This window comes from Mustela nivalis, assembly GCF_964662115.1.
Source record: "Mustela nivalis genome assembly, chromosome: 8".
Lineage (NCBI taxonomy): Eukaryota > Metazoa > Chordata > Mammalia > Carnivora > Mustelidae > Mustela > Mustela nivalis.
In genome coordinates, this window is record NC_139027.1 from 111,013,014 (window position 1) to 111,028,431 (window position 15,418).

General features: G+C 38.6%; 1 protein-coding gene across 3 annotated transcripts in view; it reads right to left on the reverse strand.

Annotated features, from left to right (window-relative positions):
• The window catches only part of PLCB1 (phospholipase C beta 1), a 679,075-nt gene that overhangs the window by 72,721 nt on the left and 590,936 nt on the right, over positions 1-15,418 (reverse strand). For 2 of the 3 annotated variants that reach the window (XM_082744416.1, XM_082744418.1), the window contains exons 28-31: positions 13,757-13,833; positions 13,560-13,649; positions 12,833-12,890; positions 12,155-12,241 (exon numbers count right to left, since the gene is read on the reverse strand). In XM_082744416.1, the coding sequence (XP_082600542.1) occupies positions 12,155-12,241; positions 12,833-12,890; positions 13,560-13,649; positions 13,757-13,833 (312 nt within the window). Of the gene's footprint in view, positions 1-956; positions 1,075-12,154; positions 12,242-12,832; positions 12,891-13,559; positions 13,650-13,756; positions 13,834-15,418 lie in introns of all 3 variants that reach the window. The other variant, XM_082744417.1, reaches the window with a different exon arrangement.

Consider the following 15,418-nt stretch of genomic DNA (forward strand, 5'->3'; position numbering starts at 1 on the left):
TATAGCTTTTTTTTCCCCCCAGTAAAGTTGTTTTCACTAATTCTTTGACGTTAATTCTTTGACGTGTTTCTAAATGTACTGCTTCACAGATCGAGTGTTTGAAGATGAAAACATCATAAGCCTCGTTGTAGGTCTCTGCTTTCAATACATCAGAATAGATGTATTCTGCTTTCTCTACCATCACATGAACACCTCTTTCCTCCCTGAAATGCACACGCACTGGAATGGCTTTGGCCAGTTTTCCTATTAGCAAAAGGAATACAATATGTTTCATAATGCATTTCCTCTGGCAAGTTGAAATCCTTTCTAAACATCTGACCTTCATTTTGCTCCAACCAGCAGCCCCTGGTCCAGGCATCCCTATTAGTGAGGTCTTTTGATTTTAGAGAATCAGGAAATCCCAAGCTATCCCCTGAATTCAAAATATCATGTGGGAATACAATGGGTTTTGCTGGATTTTTAAAAGGATAGGTGTAGTCAATCGAATGGAGTGGTTCAGGAATACTCCTTGAGAGTTAATTTAATCCCACTGGTGTTTAAGATAGTAAGACTGTGGGCAACCAAGGCTGCAAGAAGTAGGAACTTAAAAATGTCTCAAAAGCAGAAATAACAGCGTGAGTGTAAGAGAGAAAGATCAAGTTCTTAAAGGAAGCCAGTTTTGCAACTAAAGAAATAAAATGAAGAGAGGAAGAAGACAATAGTGGAGAATGGAATTGATGTCAAGAAGAGAGAGAACAATGATGAAAAAATAATCACCAGGGGAATACAGGTAAAAATGAATCAGGTGCATCATGGGTATAGCTAGGCAGGAAAAGGATGGGAATGTAGAGAAAGGCCGGTGGGGGGTAGGGGTCCGGGGCAGTGGGAAAAACAAAGGAGCGAGTCCATGATGCCTGTAAACCTGATGGCCACATGCCGCCCCTCTCTCAAAAGCGACCCCTCCCATCCAGTCCTACCTGGCCGGAAGGACGGTGGTCACCACTTGAGAGCTTGAGGGTTGGGGGGAGTAAAGTTGGGGGAAACAGAGGGATCCTCATGGCAAGTTTCCGACAAGAATGAGGAGGAATCGTCCCCCTGTGTGGGAAAAAAAGGGAGGCTGTCATTTTTGTGGCATTGAAATTGATTTCTAACCATTGGCTGTTTCAAACTCTTGGTCTGGGAGCTCTCTTGGAATACCTTCTAGAACGGAGATTTAAAACCTCCATCTCCTTTATCTATTCCAATGCTTCTGCATTGGGATTGGCAATGGAATTGTCCTTGGTTCTTGCCTGCCCTCTGTAGGAATTAGATGTTAAATATGGTTGCAACTAGTAGTTTAGAAAAATTCTTTACAAAATCGCACTATTGCTAAGAAACTTGAAAAGAGATTGTATTGAATCCCTGACAGCAACTGAACAATGTAGCCCAATGAGTCTGGGCTGAATGGCTATACTTTTCTGTCTCAAAGAGAGATATTTTTAAAATATATGATGTTAGTTTTGTTAGTCCTCTACATAACTCGTTTGTTAAAAAATATGCATTGAGCACCAACTATGTGGCAGGCATTGTTCTTCGGTGCCTAGAACTCAAGAGCATCAGTGAGCAAAACAGTCCAAGCCCGTGTGCTCCAATGTAAAAGCAGCTTGTGTTCCACTGGGGAAGGATCAACACTAAACAACACACCTAAGAAAGAAGTAAATGACCTAATGAAAGAAGGTGGTAAATGCTCTGAAACACAGAAAGTAGAGCAGAATAAATGGAAGAGGAGATACCAGGAATGGGGAAGTGGTGGGAAGAGTGCACATTTAAGTAAAGCGGTCATACAAGGCCTCTTTGAAAAGAAAGCTTTGAGCAAAGACTTGAGCCATAGGAGGGAGGTGTCCAAGCAGACTCTTGAGAGATAAACATTCTGGGCAGAGATCCATATAACAGTCCAGGGTGACATTGGCTTGGCTGGTTGGGTCCCAGCAAGGAAGCCAGGATGGTTGGAGCAGAGAGTAGGTCAATGAGGAAATGAAGAGGAGATACAGCAAAGTGCAGTCAGATCATGTCGGACCTTGCAGACTTTTATTTCTCAGAGAGATGGAAGCCATGAAAAAGTCTTAAACTGGGGAGTGAGCTGACTTATGTTCTAAAAGATGACTCTGTCTGCCCTGTTGGGAGTTGTGAGTGGGCACATGTGGAAGTGGGAAGACCATTTAGCAGGTTATTGAGAAATCCAGTTGAGAAAGGATGGTGGCTTTGACTGGGGTAATGGTGCTGCAATTGGTTCCTTAACAATTATAAAGATGTCCTAACCCTTTCATCGCATTTTGCAAGTCCTGCAGTATTTGTGATCTCACCTAGAAGGAAGTCCTGATAATCAATTAAAGAATTGCAACAGCTCATTATGTATTTCCTAAAATCTAAGAACTACTTAAAAAAAAAAAAGTGAGATTCAAAGGAAAAACAACAACAACAACAACAACAAAACCCTTTCCAGCCAAAGCTAGAAGACAACATATTTCCTATTTTTTCCATGTCACCAAAACCATATACATGCTGCTGACTACTATCTGAGACAGGATTTCTCCTATGCTAGTTTAATTCTGGAGGGCAAAATCCATTTTGATGCCAAAATAGTTAAACATAGTAAGCTTCTCCCCAATTGTATCAAGTTATTTGTGTGTGAATGCCTGTGTACATGTGTGTCTGTGATGGTCACAGAGGGTTTGTAGTGGAGAATGTATGCAAACTGTCAGAAACATCATGAACTGTTTATTATCCCCTCACAAACATTAGCAGAAATTAATTCCAACCCTATTAATAAAACTCTTTGAAACATAAAACTCTTTGGAATATGGAAATACTACTTGAACCTGGGTTTCAGCTACAAACTAAAAGACCTCCTCACCAAATTCAAAGATTATCCTCAGCAAATGATTATAATAAATGTAGAAGACTCCAGGACTCCAAGGGGTAGGTTTGCTACATTAATTCGACCTTAGGCAGAATACATGGGAAACAGAGAATGTGACTCTTGCTTTTAGAAACTGCTTTTCCCATTTTGAACTGAAATTTCCTTTAGCATTTTTCGGCTCACTGGTCATGCATTTTTTCCTCCTGCAATAGCTTTTTCTCTGGTCTCCACATGCTACTTCATCAAATGTTTCAAATCACCAGGACATCTCCTTTTTAGACATTCTCCAGGTACATATTTCTTGTGGTTTGAATTTGCCATCCTTCCCCTAAAAATGTTGAGGGCCATGGTAAAATCAGGTAGTGGTACCTGAGGTAATTAAATCTTTCCATTCCTTGCCTTAAATAGTATTTAAGGGGTGCAAGTTTGACTCTTTTTATTATTGTGGTTATACCAAAGCATGACTTTAAAAACAAACTAGAGATATATTTGGGCCAAATCATCTAATTACTATTGGCAAAATTCATGCTCAATGATAGGCACACAGAGTAGAAGTGAACCCAAAAGGTTTTGTGGGCCATCCAGGGTTGTATGAACTCTTTTGTTAAGGGCAATCTTATTCGTGATGTTGATCTCAGTTCTTGCTGGGAAGACTTTGAACCCCATCAACACATACACTCTCTGCTCTAGTAAGTGATGAGTATTCTCTTTGGATACCCTCCCTCCAAACTATAAGCCCATCACGGCATTCCCACATTTCCTCATCTTTAGGAAAGTAAGGACAAAGAAAGGGGAAAGAATTCGTTAATGGGGTAGAGAAAAGGAGGAGGAATCAATGAAACCACGTGAATCTCCATTTCAATTTTGTTTAAGTCTCAAACCCAGTTGCCTTACAGGGGCTAATGAATAACAGGAATCCATGAGACAGCCTGGGGAATGCCATGCAGGCCTGAGGGGAGCCCCTTCTCTGCCCTAGAGATTTGTTTGCAGGTTGGCTCTCTGTAATTACATAATCCAATTTTTTTTAAAGTTTTATTTTTAAGTAATCTCTATACCCAATGTAGGGCTTGAACTCACAGCCCTGAGATCGAGTCACATGTTCCACTGACTGAGTCAGCCAGATACCCTTATATAATCTAATATTAAAGAGAAATTATTTATTTTTATTCCTGAAGATTTTATGTATTTATTTGAGAGAGAGAAAGAGATAGCGAGAGAGAGGAGGAACTGGGAGGAGAAGGTTCAGAAATAGGCTCCCCACTGAAGATGGAGCCCAACGTGGAGCTTGAACCCAGGACCCTGGGATTAAGACTTGAGCTAAAGGCAGGACCTTAAATGACTGAGCCACCCAGGTGCCTCGAAACTATTAAGAAGATTTCCAAGTATTAAATAATAGCATGAGGATTTTGTAATATGCTGACTTGCCTAGGCTGAACTACATTTCCCAGAGTTCCCTTTCGAGGTAAGGTGAGCTACAGGGGAGACTATCCTGAGAGGTGGAGGGCTGAGGAGGCCATCTATAACACGTACATGTTTTTGCAGATATGTTGAATGGGATCTGGGATTACTTTCCCTTCTCTTTGGGCCTTTCTTTAGTTGCTCTGACTCCTGGTCCAGGTATGTGTGTGTGTGTTTGGCTCCGTGGTAAAGACTCAATCTTTTGCAGGTTCTGCTTCTCTAGGTGAACTCCAATTAATACAGGTATTAATGAATTTAAACATATTAGAAAGACCATGTAGGGATTTTCTATTCCTGATTAGGTTACTTGGACCATTCTTCTCACTGAAAACAACTAAAAAAGCTAGAATTGAAGATTGAAAATATTTTCTTCAAAGAACCTAAGAACCACAAAAATTTAAAGAGTGATCAGGCCCACACTGCAGAACCTCAAACATAGACAGAGAAGCCACTTATGCTCTGATGGGCTTTTGCTAATGCTGGAAATTGAAACCATCTTTTGAAAACCTGATATGGTGGGGCCACAACTCAAAGCCTGTGCCCTCTACAGAATGAGGAATCTTAGGGGAAACTTTCCCTACAGTAAGTGAAACATACAGATTATAGATTTGAAAATAAACCAAATAGCACTTATGGGATCAAATAGAACACAAAAGCTAGGATTAAAAACCCAGTAGAAAAGTAGAAGAGCAGTGTAAACAAATTTTGGGTGAATTAGAAAAAGGGTCAGAGAAATATTGTCCACTGGGTAGCACAGAGAATTGAAAAGATGGAAAATACTGAAAATAGTTACAAGACTAAGTTGATGGAGTAAAGGTCCATTTTTTTTTATATGTAAATAATGTGATGGAAGCCATTTTTGCTGACATGATGGCTGAGTTTCTATAGAAGTGAGGAAAATTATCCATCCGGCTACCTCAAATACATATTTAGAGACATTTTAGAAAAACTGCAAAGAACAAACACACACAAAAAAATCCTAAATGCAAGAAAAGGAGGAAAAATACAAGCTATTATCAAAGAATTACACTAAGACTAACAGCTTCTCCATAATAAGAGAAAGCAGAGGACAGGGGAATTTTATCTTCAGTGTGCCAAAAGAAAAAAACTGTCAGGCTAAAATTTTATACCCAGTCAAAGTATTCTTCCAGAATGAAGGTAAAATAAAGACATATTTATTCTCAGACAAAAATGAAAACAAAACCAAAACCCCCAAAGAGTTTGTCATTGGTAGACTATAAAAAGGAACTTCTAAAGGATGCAGAAAATAATGGTCCCAAATGGACAGTATGAGACACAAGATAGAATGCTGAACAAAAAATCTTGTGAACATGTAGATAAGTCTAAATCAACACTGACAGTATAACATAGCATAAGAATGTCTTATTTGTTTAGAGATGTGTACAGAATCATTAATAAATTTCAAAAATAAATCAGGAGCAGACAGAGTCAAACTGTTCTAATGTTCTAGCACTACCCAGAAGAGTCAATGTATCCTAGCTTTACATCCAGGAAAATAATGAATAACCACATTTTTTAAAAGGCAGTTATTCACACTGATACCAATGGGGGGGAAAAAAAGTTTCTTCCACAGGAAAAAAAAAAAAACACAAAAAACAAACCATTGGTTGGGCCTACCAAGTCTTGACAATGAGCAAAACATAGTCAACAATTTGCACTCTGTGGTCTGGCTTTGTTGAAGAGGTCCAATGGGTGATGGCAAGGAGGATCCACATTTCCCCCGTCAAGTTGCAAAGGATCAGGGAACACACAAATGAATTATGTAAGGAAGAAGCTTTTACTTTAAATGCCCTAGTCTCTTTCTCCCTGAACACTGGGAAGGCAGGACTGAAATCACTTCATTGAGAGTTCTGTCTCAGGGCTCAGTGGTAGATCTGACAAGACAAACTTCACTCAGAGGGATGAGTCACTCATCCTGCTCATTCAAAGGTGTCAGGGAAATGAGGAAAATCAGTCTGTATTCCCCTGGTAGAGGAAAAAATAAGAGCCAGTAGGCCACATGATGAAATGTTCTTTCGCTATAAATTAAAATGCCCTAAAGCTTCCTGAAATTCTCTCTTATTGATGAGCTCAATTTAAAAAAGAAAACCTGTGTTCTAAGAAGTATCAAAGACAAATTAAGTGTCAGAGAAAGAGTAAATTCCAGATTTATTGACTGTTTTATGAGGTTATGGAGATGGTTCATTAAAAAGTCCTCTCAAAAGATGATTCTTCTTGTAATGAGAATGAGTGGCTGCAAAGTAATCAATATACATTGGAATATTTGCAGCAGATTTGGGGCAACTCTGATTAATGATGCTTCAACATGCTAAATAAATCTTTTCAAAGTGTTCAGGAGAAAGGCAGAGTGTCCTTTTTATAATCAATCAGTTCAGAGTTGGACGTGACCATAGAAGGTATGGTTTCTCTCTACTGGCAGTTGGGTTGTCAGTTGCTTCTGTCACCCTTTGTACACATATATACTTTTCCTAATGGTCTTGGCAAACCCAGAGATGGAAATCCCAAGGAAACCAATTATGTCACCTATATAATCAGTAGGGTTTATTGCATCCATCTTAAGGACTCTGCAGCTATAGATTTCATAAAAAGACACACCTTGAACAAAGCCGAAAATAGCATACCCTCAGGGACTGAATTAAATATTTCACTGCTAGGATACACGCAACTGAACATTTCTTCAGATTGTAGAACTTAACTGAAAAGGAACTGGGTATTCTCTTTCAAGGATGTCTACTGCTGTTTGTAACTTAAGAAATTTCGGAAGGACTTATGTACAGGAACACATAGTGTAATTCTACATCATATTGAGTTGCCTCTTTCAGAAATCACCTACTTCCATTTTCCCCAATGCCCTCGAATTACATGCAAAAGGAATAGACTCATTGATCTCTTTTTTAGTGGGGGAAAAATAGTTTATATATGAAAAAGGCCTAGTGCATGCCACAAAGTTGGACATTCTAAAATAAATTTTCACACTGTGTCTGGCCAAATTTGGTTCTCTACCAAATATATGCCAGTAGAATGGAAGTCCTTGGTCCCAGTGTGGAAATGAAATGGTCTTGACTGATGCCCATTGTCTTCCAACTGTTCTATTGGAGGATGGTAACAATTTTAGGAACTTGAGTTGATACTTACAGATCATAAGCCCATGATGGAGTAAAAGGTTAGAAGGTTACACTTTGGATTAATCTTCATATGTAGTTCTCTCTACATCCAGCCAGAACTCCTTGTCTTTGAAGAGCTGTTGTCTTTCAGCAATTGGGTTTTCAAATTTCTTTTGTTAAAAAAACACTTGTTCAATTTTCAAGGAGTTGTTTGGTTATCAAAGGCTTGGAAAACTCTGCAGCTTGTAATTGTGGTTCAGAACAGCTCAAAATAGTAATACTAGGAAAATAGAGGCATGTAAAAATAGCTTCCTCCCTGTTTTGGAGGAGGTTAGGAACATTAAACACGTTATTACATTAGTTAGAATAAGTGGACAAAGAGAAACTAAATGATTATATTTGATGTGTTGGTGAAAGAAATTAACAAATGGGAAGACATATGATGCCATGTAGTGTATCTACTTGCTGTAGGCAAAAGATTAGCCATTACTGTTTTCGAGGTATAAAACTGCTCATTGCATCTCAAAATACTTGAAGAAAGAACTCTACTCCCCTCAGTAATCTCTGGCAAAGTTTGTCATGCTTTCCTCTTCATAGAAAGATTGTAATTATTTTTAATATTACCTACTATAGAGTCAACTCAATTTCTTTGTCCAACATTCAGGGATGGAACAGCTCATAAATTTCTAGATGTCATGAAACCATTCAATTTTCTCATATTTCTGACTGAATGCAACTGACTCAGTTAACCTTTTATAAATACTGCTGGTTGGTCTCATTCCCTTGAGTTACTGTTCTTTCTTTATTGTTTCTGCTTTTGTTAATTTCCCTCATATCTTTGTCTAGCCTTAAAAGGCCATTCTGATACTGGATGTGAAGAGGGATTATTTCAAAGCCAGTGCTATCCTATTTCTGGTCCACATCCAACAATTACAGGAGTGTGGATGAATGCTATGCCGGTCTGGACTTTCACTTGCCTATATTTGCTTCCCTGTGCTTTGTGCTTTCTCCACATAACCTACATTTTATCTTATTCATTTCACTGTTTATTATTGTTCCTTCTTATCACAGACATTTCCTTTGATTAGCCATGGTGTCCTACAATATTAACTGTCATGATTTCTTATGTTACTGTTAAAGTCATGGTTCTAAAGCACAATGTTTCTTTTTTTTTTTAAAATATTTTATTTATTTATTTGACAGACAGAAGTCACAAGCAGGCAGAGAGGCTGGCAGAGAGAGAGGGGGAAGCAGGCTCCCTGCTGAGCAAAGAGCCCAATGCGGGGCTCGATCCCAAGACCCTGGGATCATGACCTGAGCCGAAGGCAGAGGCTTTAACCGACTGAGCCACCAAGGTGCCCCTAAAGCACAACATTTCTTAAGCCTTGAAGAGCATCTCTTAATAAATGCTTTCATTTGACATGAAACCAAAAATCTCCAAGGGCAACCTTCAAATCCAGACACAAAATTGTAATAAGGGCAATATGGATGAAAAGCAGAGAGATATCACTGTTGTTCCTATTTAGTAAAAAATGAAGGAAACAGAAATCAATGCTGATGAGGCTGTGGAAAAAAGGAACCCCCAAGCGCAGTTGGTAAGAATGCAGATTGGTACAGCCTCTGAGGAAAACAGTATGGCGTCTCCAGTATATCCACTACTGAGTATTTACCCAAAGAAAACAAAAGCACTAATTTGAAAAAGTACCTGCACCCCTATGTTTACTGTAGCATTATTTACAATAGCCAACATATGGAAGAAACCTGAGTGTCCATCCATAGATGAATGGGTTAAAAAATTTAAGTATATTTATATAATGGAATATTACTCAGCCATAGAAAAGAATGAGATCTGGCCATTTGCAATACCATGGATGGAGCTAGAGAGAATTATGCTGAGTGAAATAAGGCAGACAGAGAAAGACAAATACCATACAATTTCACTCATATGTAGAATTTAAGAAACAAAACAAATTAAAAAAAAAAAAAAAGAAGAGACAAAAAAAAATACAGACTTTAAATACAGATTACAAACTGGTGGTAGCCAGAGGGGAGGTGGGTGGAGGGATGGAAGAAATAGGTGAAGGGGATTAAGAGTACATTTATCATGATGAACATTAAGTAATGTATAAGTTGTTGAATCATTATATTGTACACCTAAAACTAATATAAACACTATATATTAACTATACATCAATAAAAATGAAAAAATAAAAATAGAATCAATAAACTTAATACCTCAAAAAGGCCTCTTCTCCATATACTATGACTTTGGGGGTTAGAGATTCAACATGAGAATTCTGGGAGGACACAATTCAGTCCATAGCACCACTGATTCTGATTATTAGCTATATTGGGGCAGACTAAATTGATCATGTACAGACAGGCCCAGAATTTTACAAATAAAACAAAACACAAATGAAGGCAAAGGAACTATTATAAATTCATAGAAACACTTCAGACCTCTTGCTAAGGACCAAAAAAAGAAGAAATGGGAAATTGGTATAAATATGGTAGTGGCACACACTGTTAATTATCTACCTAATTGCTATTTCTATTTCTTTGATAACAAAACATCAGTTTTGTTCAGGTGCCTGTTGACTATGATACTGAGGAGAAGCTGGACTTCTCTTCACCCTTTTGAGTGAGCCTTAATTGCACTAAACCAATGACATGCAAATGACACCCACCTGCCTGTGATTGGTTTAGGAATGGGTATATGGCACAAACTTAGCCAATGGGGAGAAGGGTATCAGGAAGATTTAGGAAAGTTTTCCTTAATTCTGTAAGATGAAGACATTGCATTTGAATGGTTTTATGTAATGTTGTGATGCATGGAGCTATGGCAGCTATCTTGTGACTATAGGTTTACAGCTCAGGCATGAAAGGCAACAAAGTGAGATGGCATGGTAGAGATTCTGAAAATACCTGGACTCTTGATGAGGTTGGTGAGCTGTTAGATTAACCAATCCTCAAACTGTGACATGTCTGAACTTTCAATAATATGACTTACTAAGTTTATTATTGTATAAGCCAGTTTTAATTGGGTTTTCTGTAAAACTGCTACAGAATGCACCTTGACTAATAAGCTGCCCAACACTTATTCTTCTAATGTGTAGTCATACTAAGTGCAGAAGTTTACAGGTGCTTTAACACCTACCAAAGCTGATTTAATCATGATAACCTAGTGCAGTAACAGAATCTATTTGTAGGGTTTTTTAAATAGTGAGTTATATAATCAAAACACATATGTGATTGCATTGTATCTGTGAGACAAGTAGCTGACGATTTTAGACCACAAACAAAAACAAAGTAAAATAAAACTGTGGGAACAACAATATCTCAGAAGACATATATTTCTTTCAAATACAAAAACTGGTTAATGAGATAGCAGTCATAACCAGGGTATATTATGTCAGTGTACAAAGTAATGACATGTGACTTTAGACAGCATAGATTAAAAATGTATATATGTGAATATATCACCTGGGACTGATTATTAAGGTGTTAATGTGTTTCTTAAATTCCAGCTAGACCTGAATCTTTTGCTCCAAACATTTTGAAAGATCAATCCTAAATGGAAAATATAGCAATTTCTGAAATTATCCTAAAACTTATTACTAATGCATAATCAACTCAAAATGATGGCTAAGAATATTCAAATTGCATGTTTACATAAAGACATAAAAATTAGCAGCATGTTTAAGTAATTATCAATTCTCAGATTTTCATTACTGCTTCATCTATATTTCCAGGCCTAAAAACTTCAGGAGTTAAAAATATTAAATAAATCTCCTGTCTAATAAATACAAAAGGAGAAGAGCAGAAATAACTGTAAAGATATATTTAGAATGAGCCACAAAAAATTCTGTAAGCAGTAAATTGATGAATGGACTATACAATGAAATGAAAACAGCATTTAAACTTTGCAGGTTCATAGAGTACTTGTATGGAACAGCAATACCTTTTAGAGTAGATATTTTTAACCGTGCATAGAAAAATAATAAAACTGAAAAGCACATTTTTTCACAGACAAATATTCAGTGATGAATCAAAATGTATGTAATGATCTAAAATCAAGATGCTGTTTGCCAACCTACAAGTATTTGATTTATAGATGATCAGTTTGTGTAAATTTAATATTAATGAAAAACAGTTGATTTTGACTGAACAATAAGGATAAGGTAATTTTAAAGAGGAGCTACAATATACTACTATATAGGGGTAGAGGGAAGATTTGTTCTTTTTTTTTTCTTTTTCTGGTTTATGAGAGCATTTTGTTGGCTAAAAACCAGGATGATTTTGGTACAGAGCGTCCTCTGCTGGACAGAGTCCGCCATTACAATATTTTATCAGAACCGAAGAGGCCTGGTTAATTCCACTAATTCTCTCTATTCTGGCAGGGAGAGAGGGAAAGTACTTTAAAGACATCTGAACCACACTGCAGACCAACTGTAACCAAGATGTCAGGATCTAGGTTTGAGCATTTGCACTGTGTAAAGCTCACCAGTAGATGATAAATGTGTACTGAATATCGCTGGAAAGATTTTCACCATGGTTGAGGAAGATACAGGAGTTTACGCTGTAGAAACAGCTCTGAAAGACCGTGTGCAAGGTACATGCCCTACAGAGATCTTATTTTAATTGAACAGAAAGAAAATGAAGTTATTGCATGTTATTACTTGGTTCAGTTTACCTTGGGCTTTTCGTCCAGGATCTGTTGACGTATCTCCTTGTGTTTCTCTACAAGTTTTTCTTGCCGTTTACTTTGGGCCTCTTCTAACTACAAGAAAGTAACAAAGAAAGTCATTTTCATCTAAATGTGTAAGGGAATGTTTTCAGAAAAAAACTGAAAGCTTTTCAGATCTATGGCATACATTGAATTATTTCATATCCTGAGCAAGAACTGTCCTTAGAAGTGCAGGAGACTGTTGGTAAATGTTGGTCCTGGGTGATGGGGACACAGCGTCCAGGTGGGGGTGATCTATAAATTATGTAGTTTTAGTAAAAATTCACATTTTTGTTAATGTTTGAAAATTTCTGTAATATCAACTTAAAAAACAGAGAAGTGCCTTTGGAGGTGGCCATCTTTCCTCGCAGTGATGACAACTACACGTTCTTTTGGGGGCTCTCCTACTGACCTTATACTTCTGGGCTCCTGTCTTTGGAAAGGATTCTTGACATCTATTTTTCGATGACCCTTTTTATCTATAGGTTTGCAATTAAACTTGCAGAAACACTGATTACAGAACAGCTGCTCTGTAAAGCAGCTCTCCCAGGTGCTGGTGATAAATGGATACCAGGTTCAGCATTTCCCTTCAGAGGCTCACACATTCATATGTGGTTGGCAAAACAGAGAGATTAACTGACGTACCCTCTTGATGTACTGCACCACCTCTTGGATGTATGATCGGATCATCTCTGTCTTTTCCCTAAGAGCAAATGAGAACTAGATCATTATATGACATCATTCAGCATCAACATATAGGTGCACCTGGGACTGTCAGATGAAAGTTTCCAGAACTTTCTACATTCTCATTGCTGCTGCAAGAAAGATACAACCTGCTAGCTCTGGACAGAAGGCAGGCTCGGCCCACGGACAAGCAAGCTCTGTTTTTGCTAAATGCTGGGAATGTGGCCGGACAGCATGGGAACTGAGGATTGGTCCCCCCCCCCCCCAAGGACAACTCTTCACTCCATCTTTATCTGAAAGATCCCTGGGTGCACCTTAGATCTTTGCTGAACTGCTCTATGATTTCCATATGTTAAAAACTTTACAAAAGGGAACTTTGGAAAGGTTAATTAGAGGAGAAATTTCACAGATGGGTCTTTAGGTGGGTAAGAAGATGTTATCCTGGGGGTGCCTGGGTGGCTCAGTGGGTTGAAGCCTCCGCCTTCGGCTCGGGTCATGATCTTGGGGTCCTGGGATCAAGCCCCACTTTGGGCTCTCTGCTTAGTGGGGAGCCTGCTTCCCCCTCTCTCTCTCTGCCAACTTGTGATATCTGTCTGCCAAATGAATAAAATCTTAAAAAAAAACTATCTTGAACTGAATAAAATAATCCCAGGAGATAGGTAGGGGAGAAGGGGTTCTTTCTCCTTACTCTTCCATTTGACTTTTGTCTTTGGATTTAGCTTCTGTTATCTTCTCCTGCCTTTTTTTGTCCATCTTCTTCTTTAACTCCTTCTTCTCTCTGAAGTCAAAACAGAAGTAAGAGGGGGGAAAAAAGGTAAATAAATAGCAGATTTTGTGCAACACATCGGTAGACATAGGGCTACTGGAACGAGAATGCAGGCTTACTTCTCACAGATTTCTTTGAGCTTCTTCAGCTGATTATTCTGACATTCTTCAGCAACATCCGTCAATTTTTGAATAAGCTGGGGAAAGAAAATGTGTTTGCTGTTTTACATGATCACAAACAAAGCATCCTCTCCACTGGATCCTCCAGACAGCAGTGCCTGGTGTTTAGAAAGCAATGATGGATGTTTAACAATAGCTACAGTTACCAGGCATCTAACATGCCAAGCGGACATAACTTAAAACCATCACATTTTCTAGGTTTTAATATGAACGTCTTCCTCTTATCTCCTTTGTAATTAAACGGGACTCCTTAGATTATTGTCCTGGTTTCTGCAACTTAGCTCAGTGCAATGACAAGTAACATGGAAATTCTGGCTCCAGTCCCCACTCCAGGACATCAAAAATATGATTTTGGTCAAGACTGCTACATTTTCTGAACCTTCATGTTCTCGGTTATAAATGGGATGATCACTGCTTTTGTCTCTTGGAGATACAGTGAAGCTCAAAATCACACGAGAATGATATGAATATAAGTTATAATCAACTGTGAATTGGAATTGTGGGTTTCCACCAGATTCATTGTTTGCCTCAAGGACCATGAGTTGCCCATCTTAGGTAGAAATCGGTGTTTGGGGGCGCCTGAGTGGCTCAGTGGGTTAAGCTTCTGCCTTTGGCTCAGGTCATGATCTCCGGGTCCTGGGATTGAGCTCCGCATCATGCTCTCTGCTCAGCAGGGAGCCTACTTCCCCGCCCCTCCTCTTTCTGCCTGCCTCTCTGCCTACTTGTGACCTCTCTCTCAGTCAAAAAAAAAAAAAAAAAAAAAAAAAAAAAAAATCTTAAAAAAAAAATAAGAAAAAGAAACCAGTGTTTGCATCCTTGTGCAGGTAACTTCCAAAGACCTTCAGAAATTCTCTCTATAGAATGGTACCCCTGAATTTTCATGCATTTCATGAAAGCAATTCTTTCACTGTTTTGCATCAATTTTCTTACCAAACCAAACTTGCAGAGGGCAGCGACCATTGTCTGTGTTTGCATATCCTTGGCCCTCTGCACCATTCCTAATGTTCAGTAGGTGCTCAGTTAAATGCTTATCAGTTACATGAGGGTCATTTTGCTTTCCAATCCCATCTCTTTCTCTGTTTCACATGAAGAACCTATAGAATTTTCTGCCATTACTCAGGCAGTGGTGGCAACTGGACGCTACCCTTCTGACTGGAACCCCAAGCAGATGGTGTGGGCTTCCTCTGAAAGTCCCCCACTGCTGTCAGCCAGTGATGGAGATTCTCAGATACCGCAGGGTAAGTGACCTGTTGCTGCAACAGGGACAAAGCAATCTAATCAGAGTCCCAGCAAACAATCAGCAAACTAACTTCCTTCCTTCTTTCCTTCCTTCCTTTCTTTCTTTTAATTATGTTCAGTTAGTCACTGTATAGTAAATACACTGTTTTTTATTTTAAGAATTTATTTATTTATTTAATTATTATTATTATTTTTAAAGATTTTATTTATTTACTTGAGAGAGAGACAGTGAGAGAGCATGAGCGAGGAGGTCAGAGGGAGAAGCAGACTCCCCATGGAGCTGGGAGCCTGATGCGGGACTCGATCCTGGGATTCCGGGATCACGACCTGAGCCGAAGGCAGTGGCTTCACCAACTGAGCCAC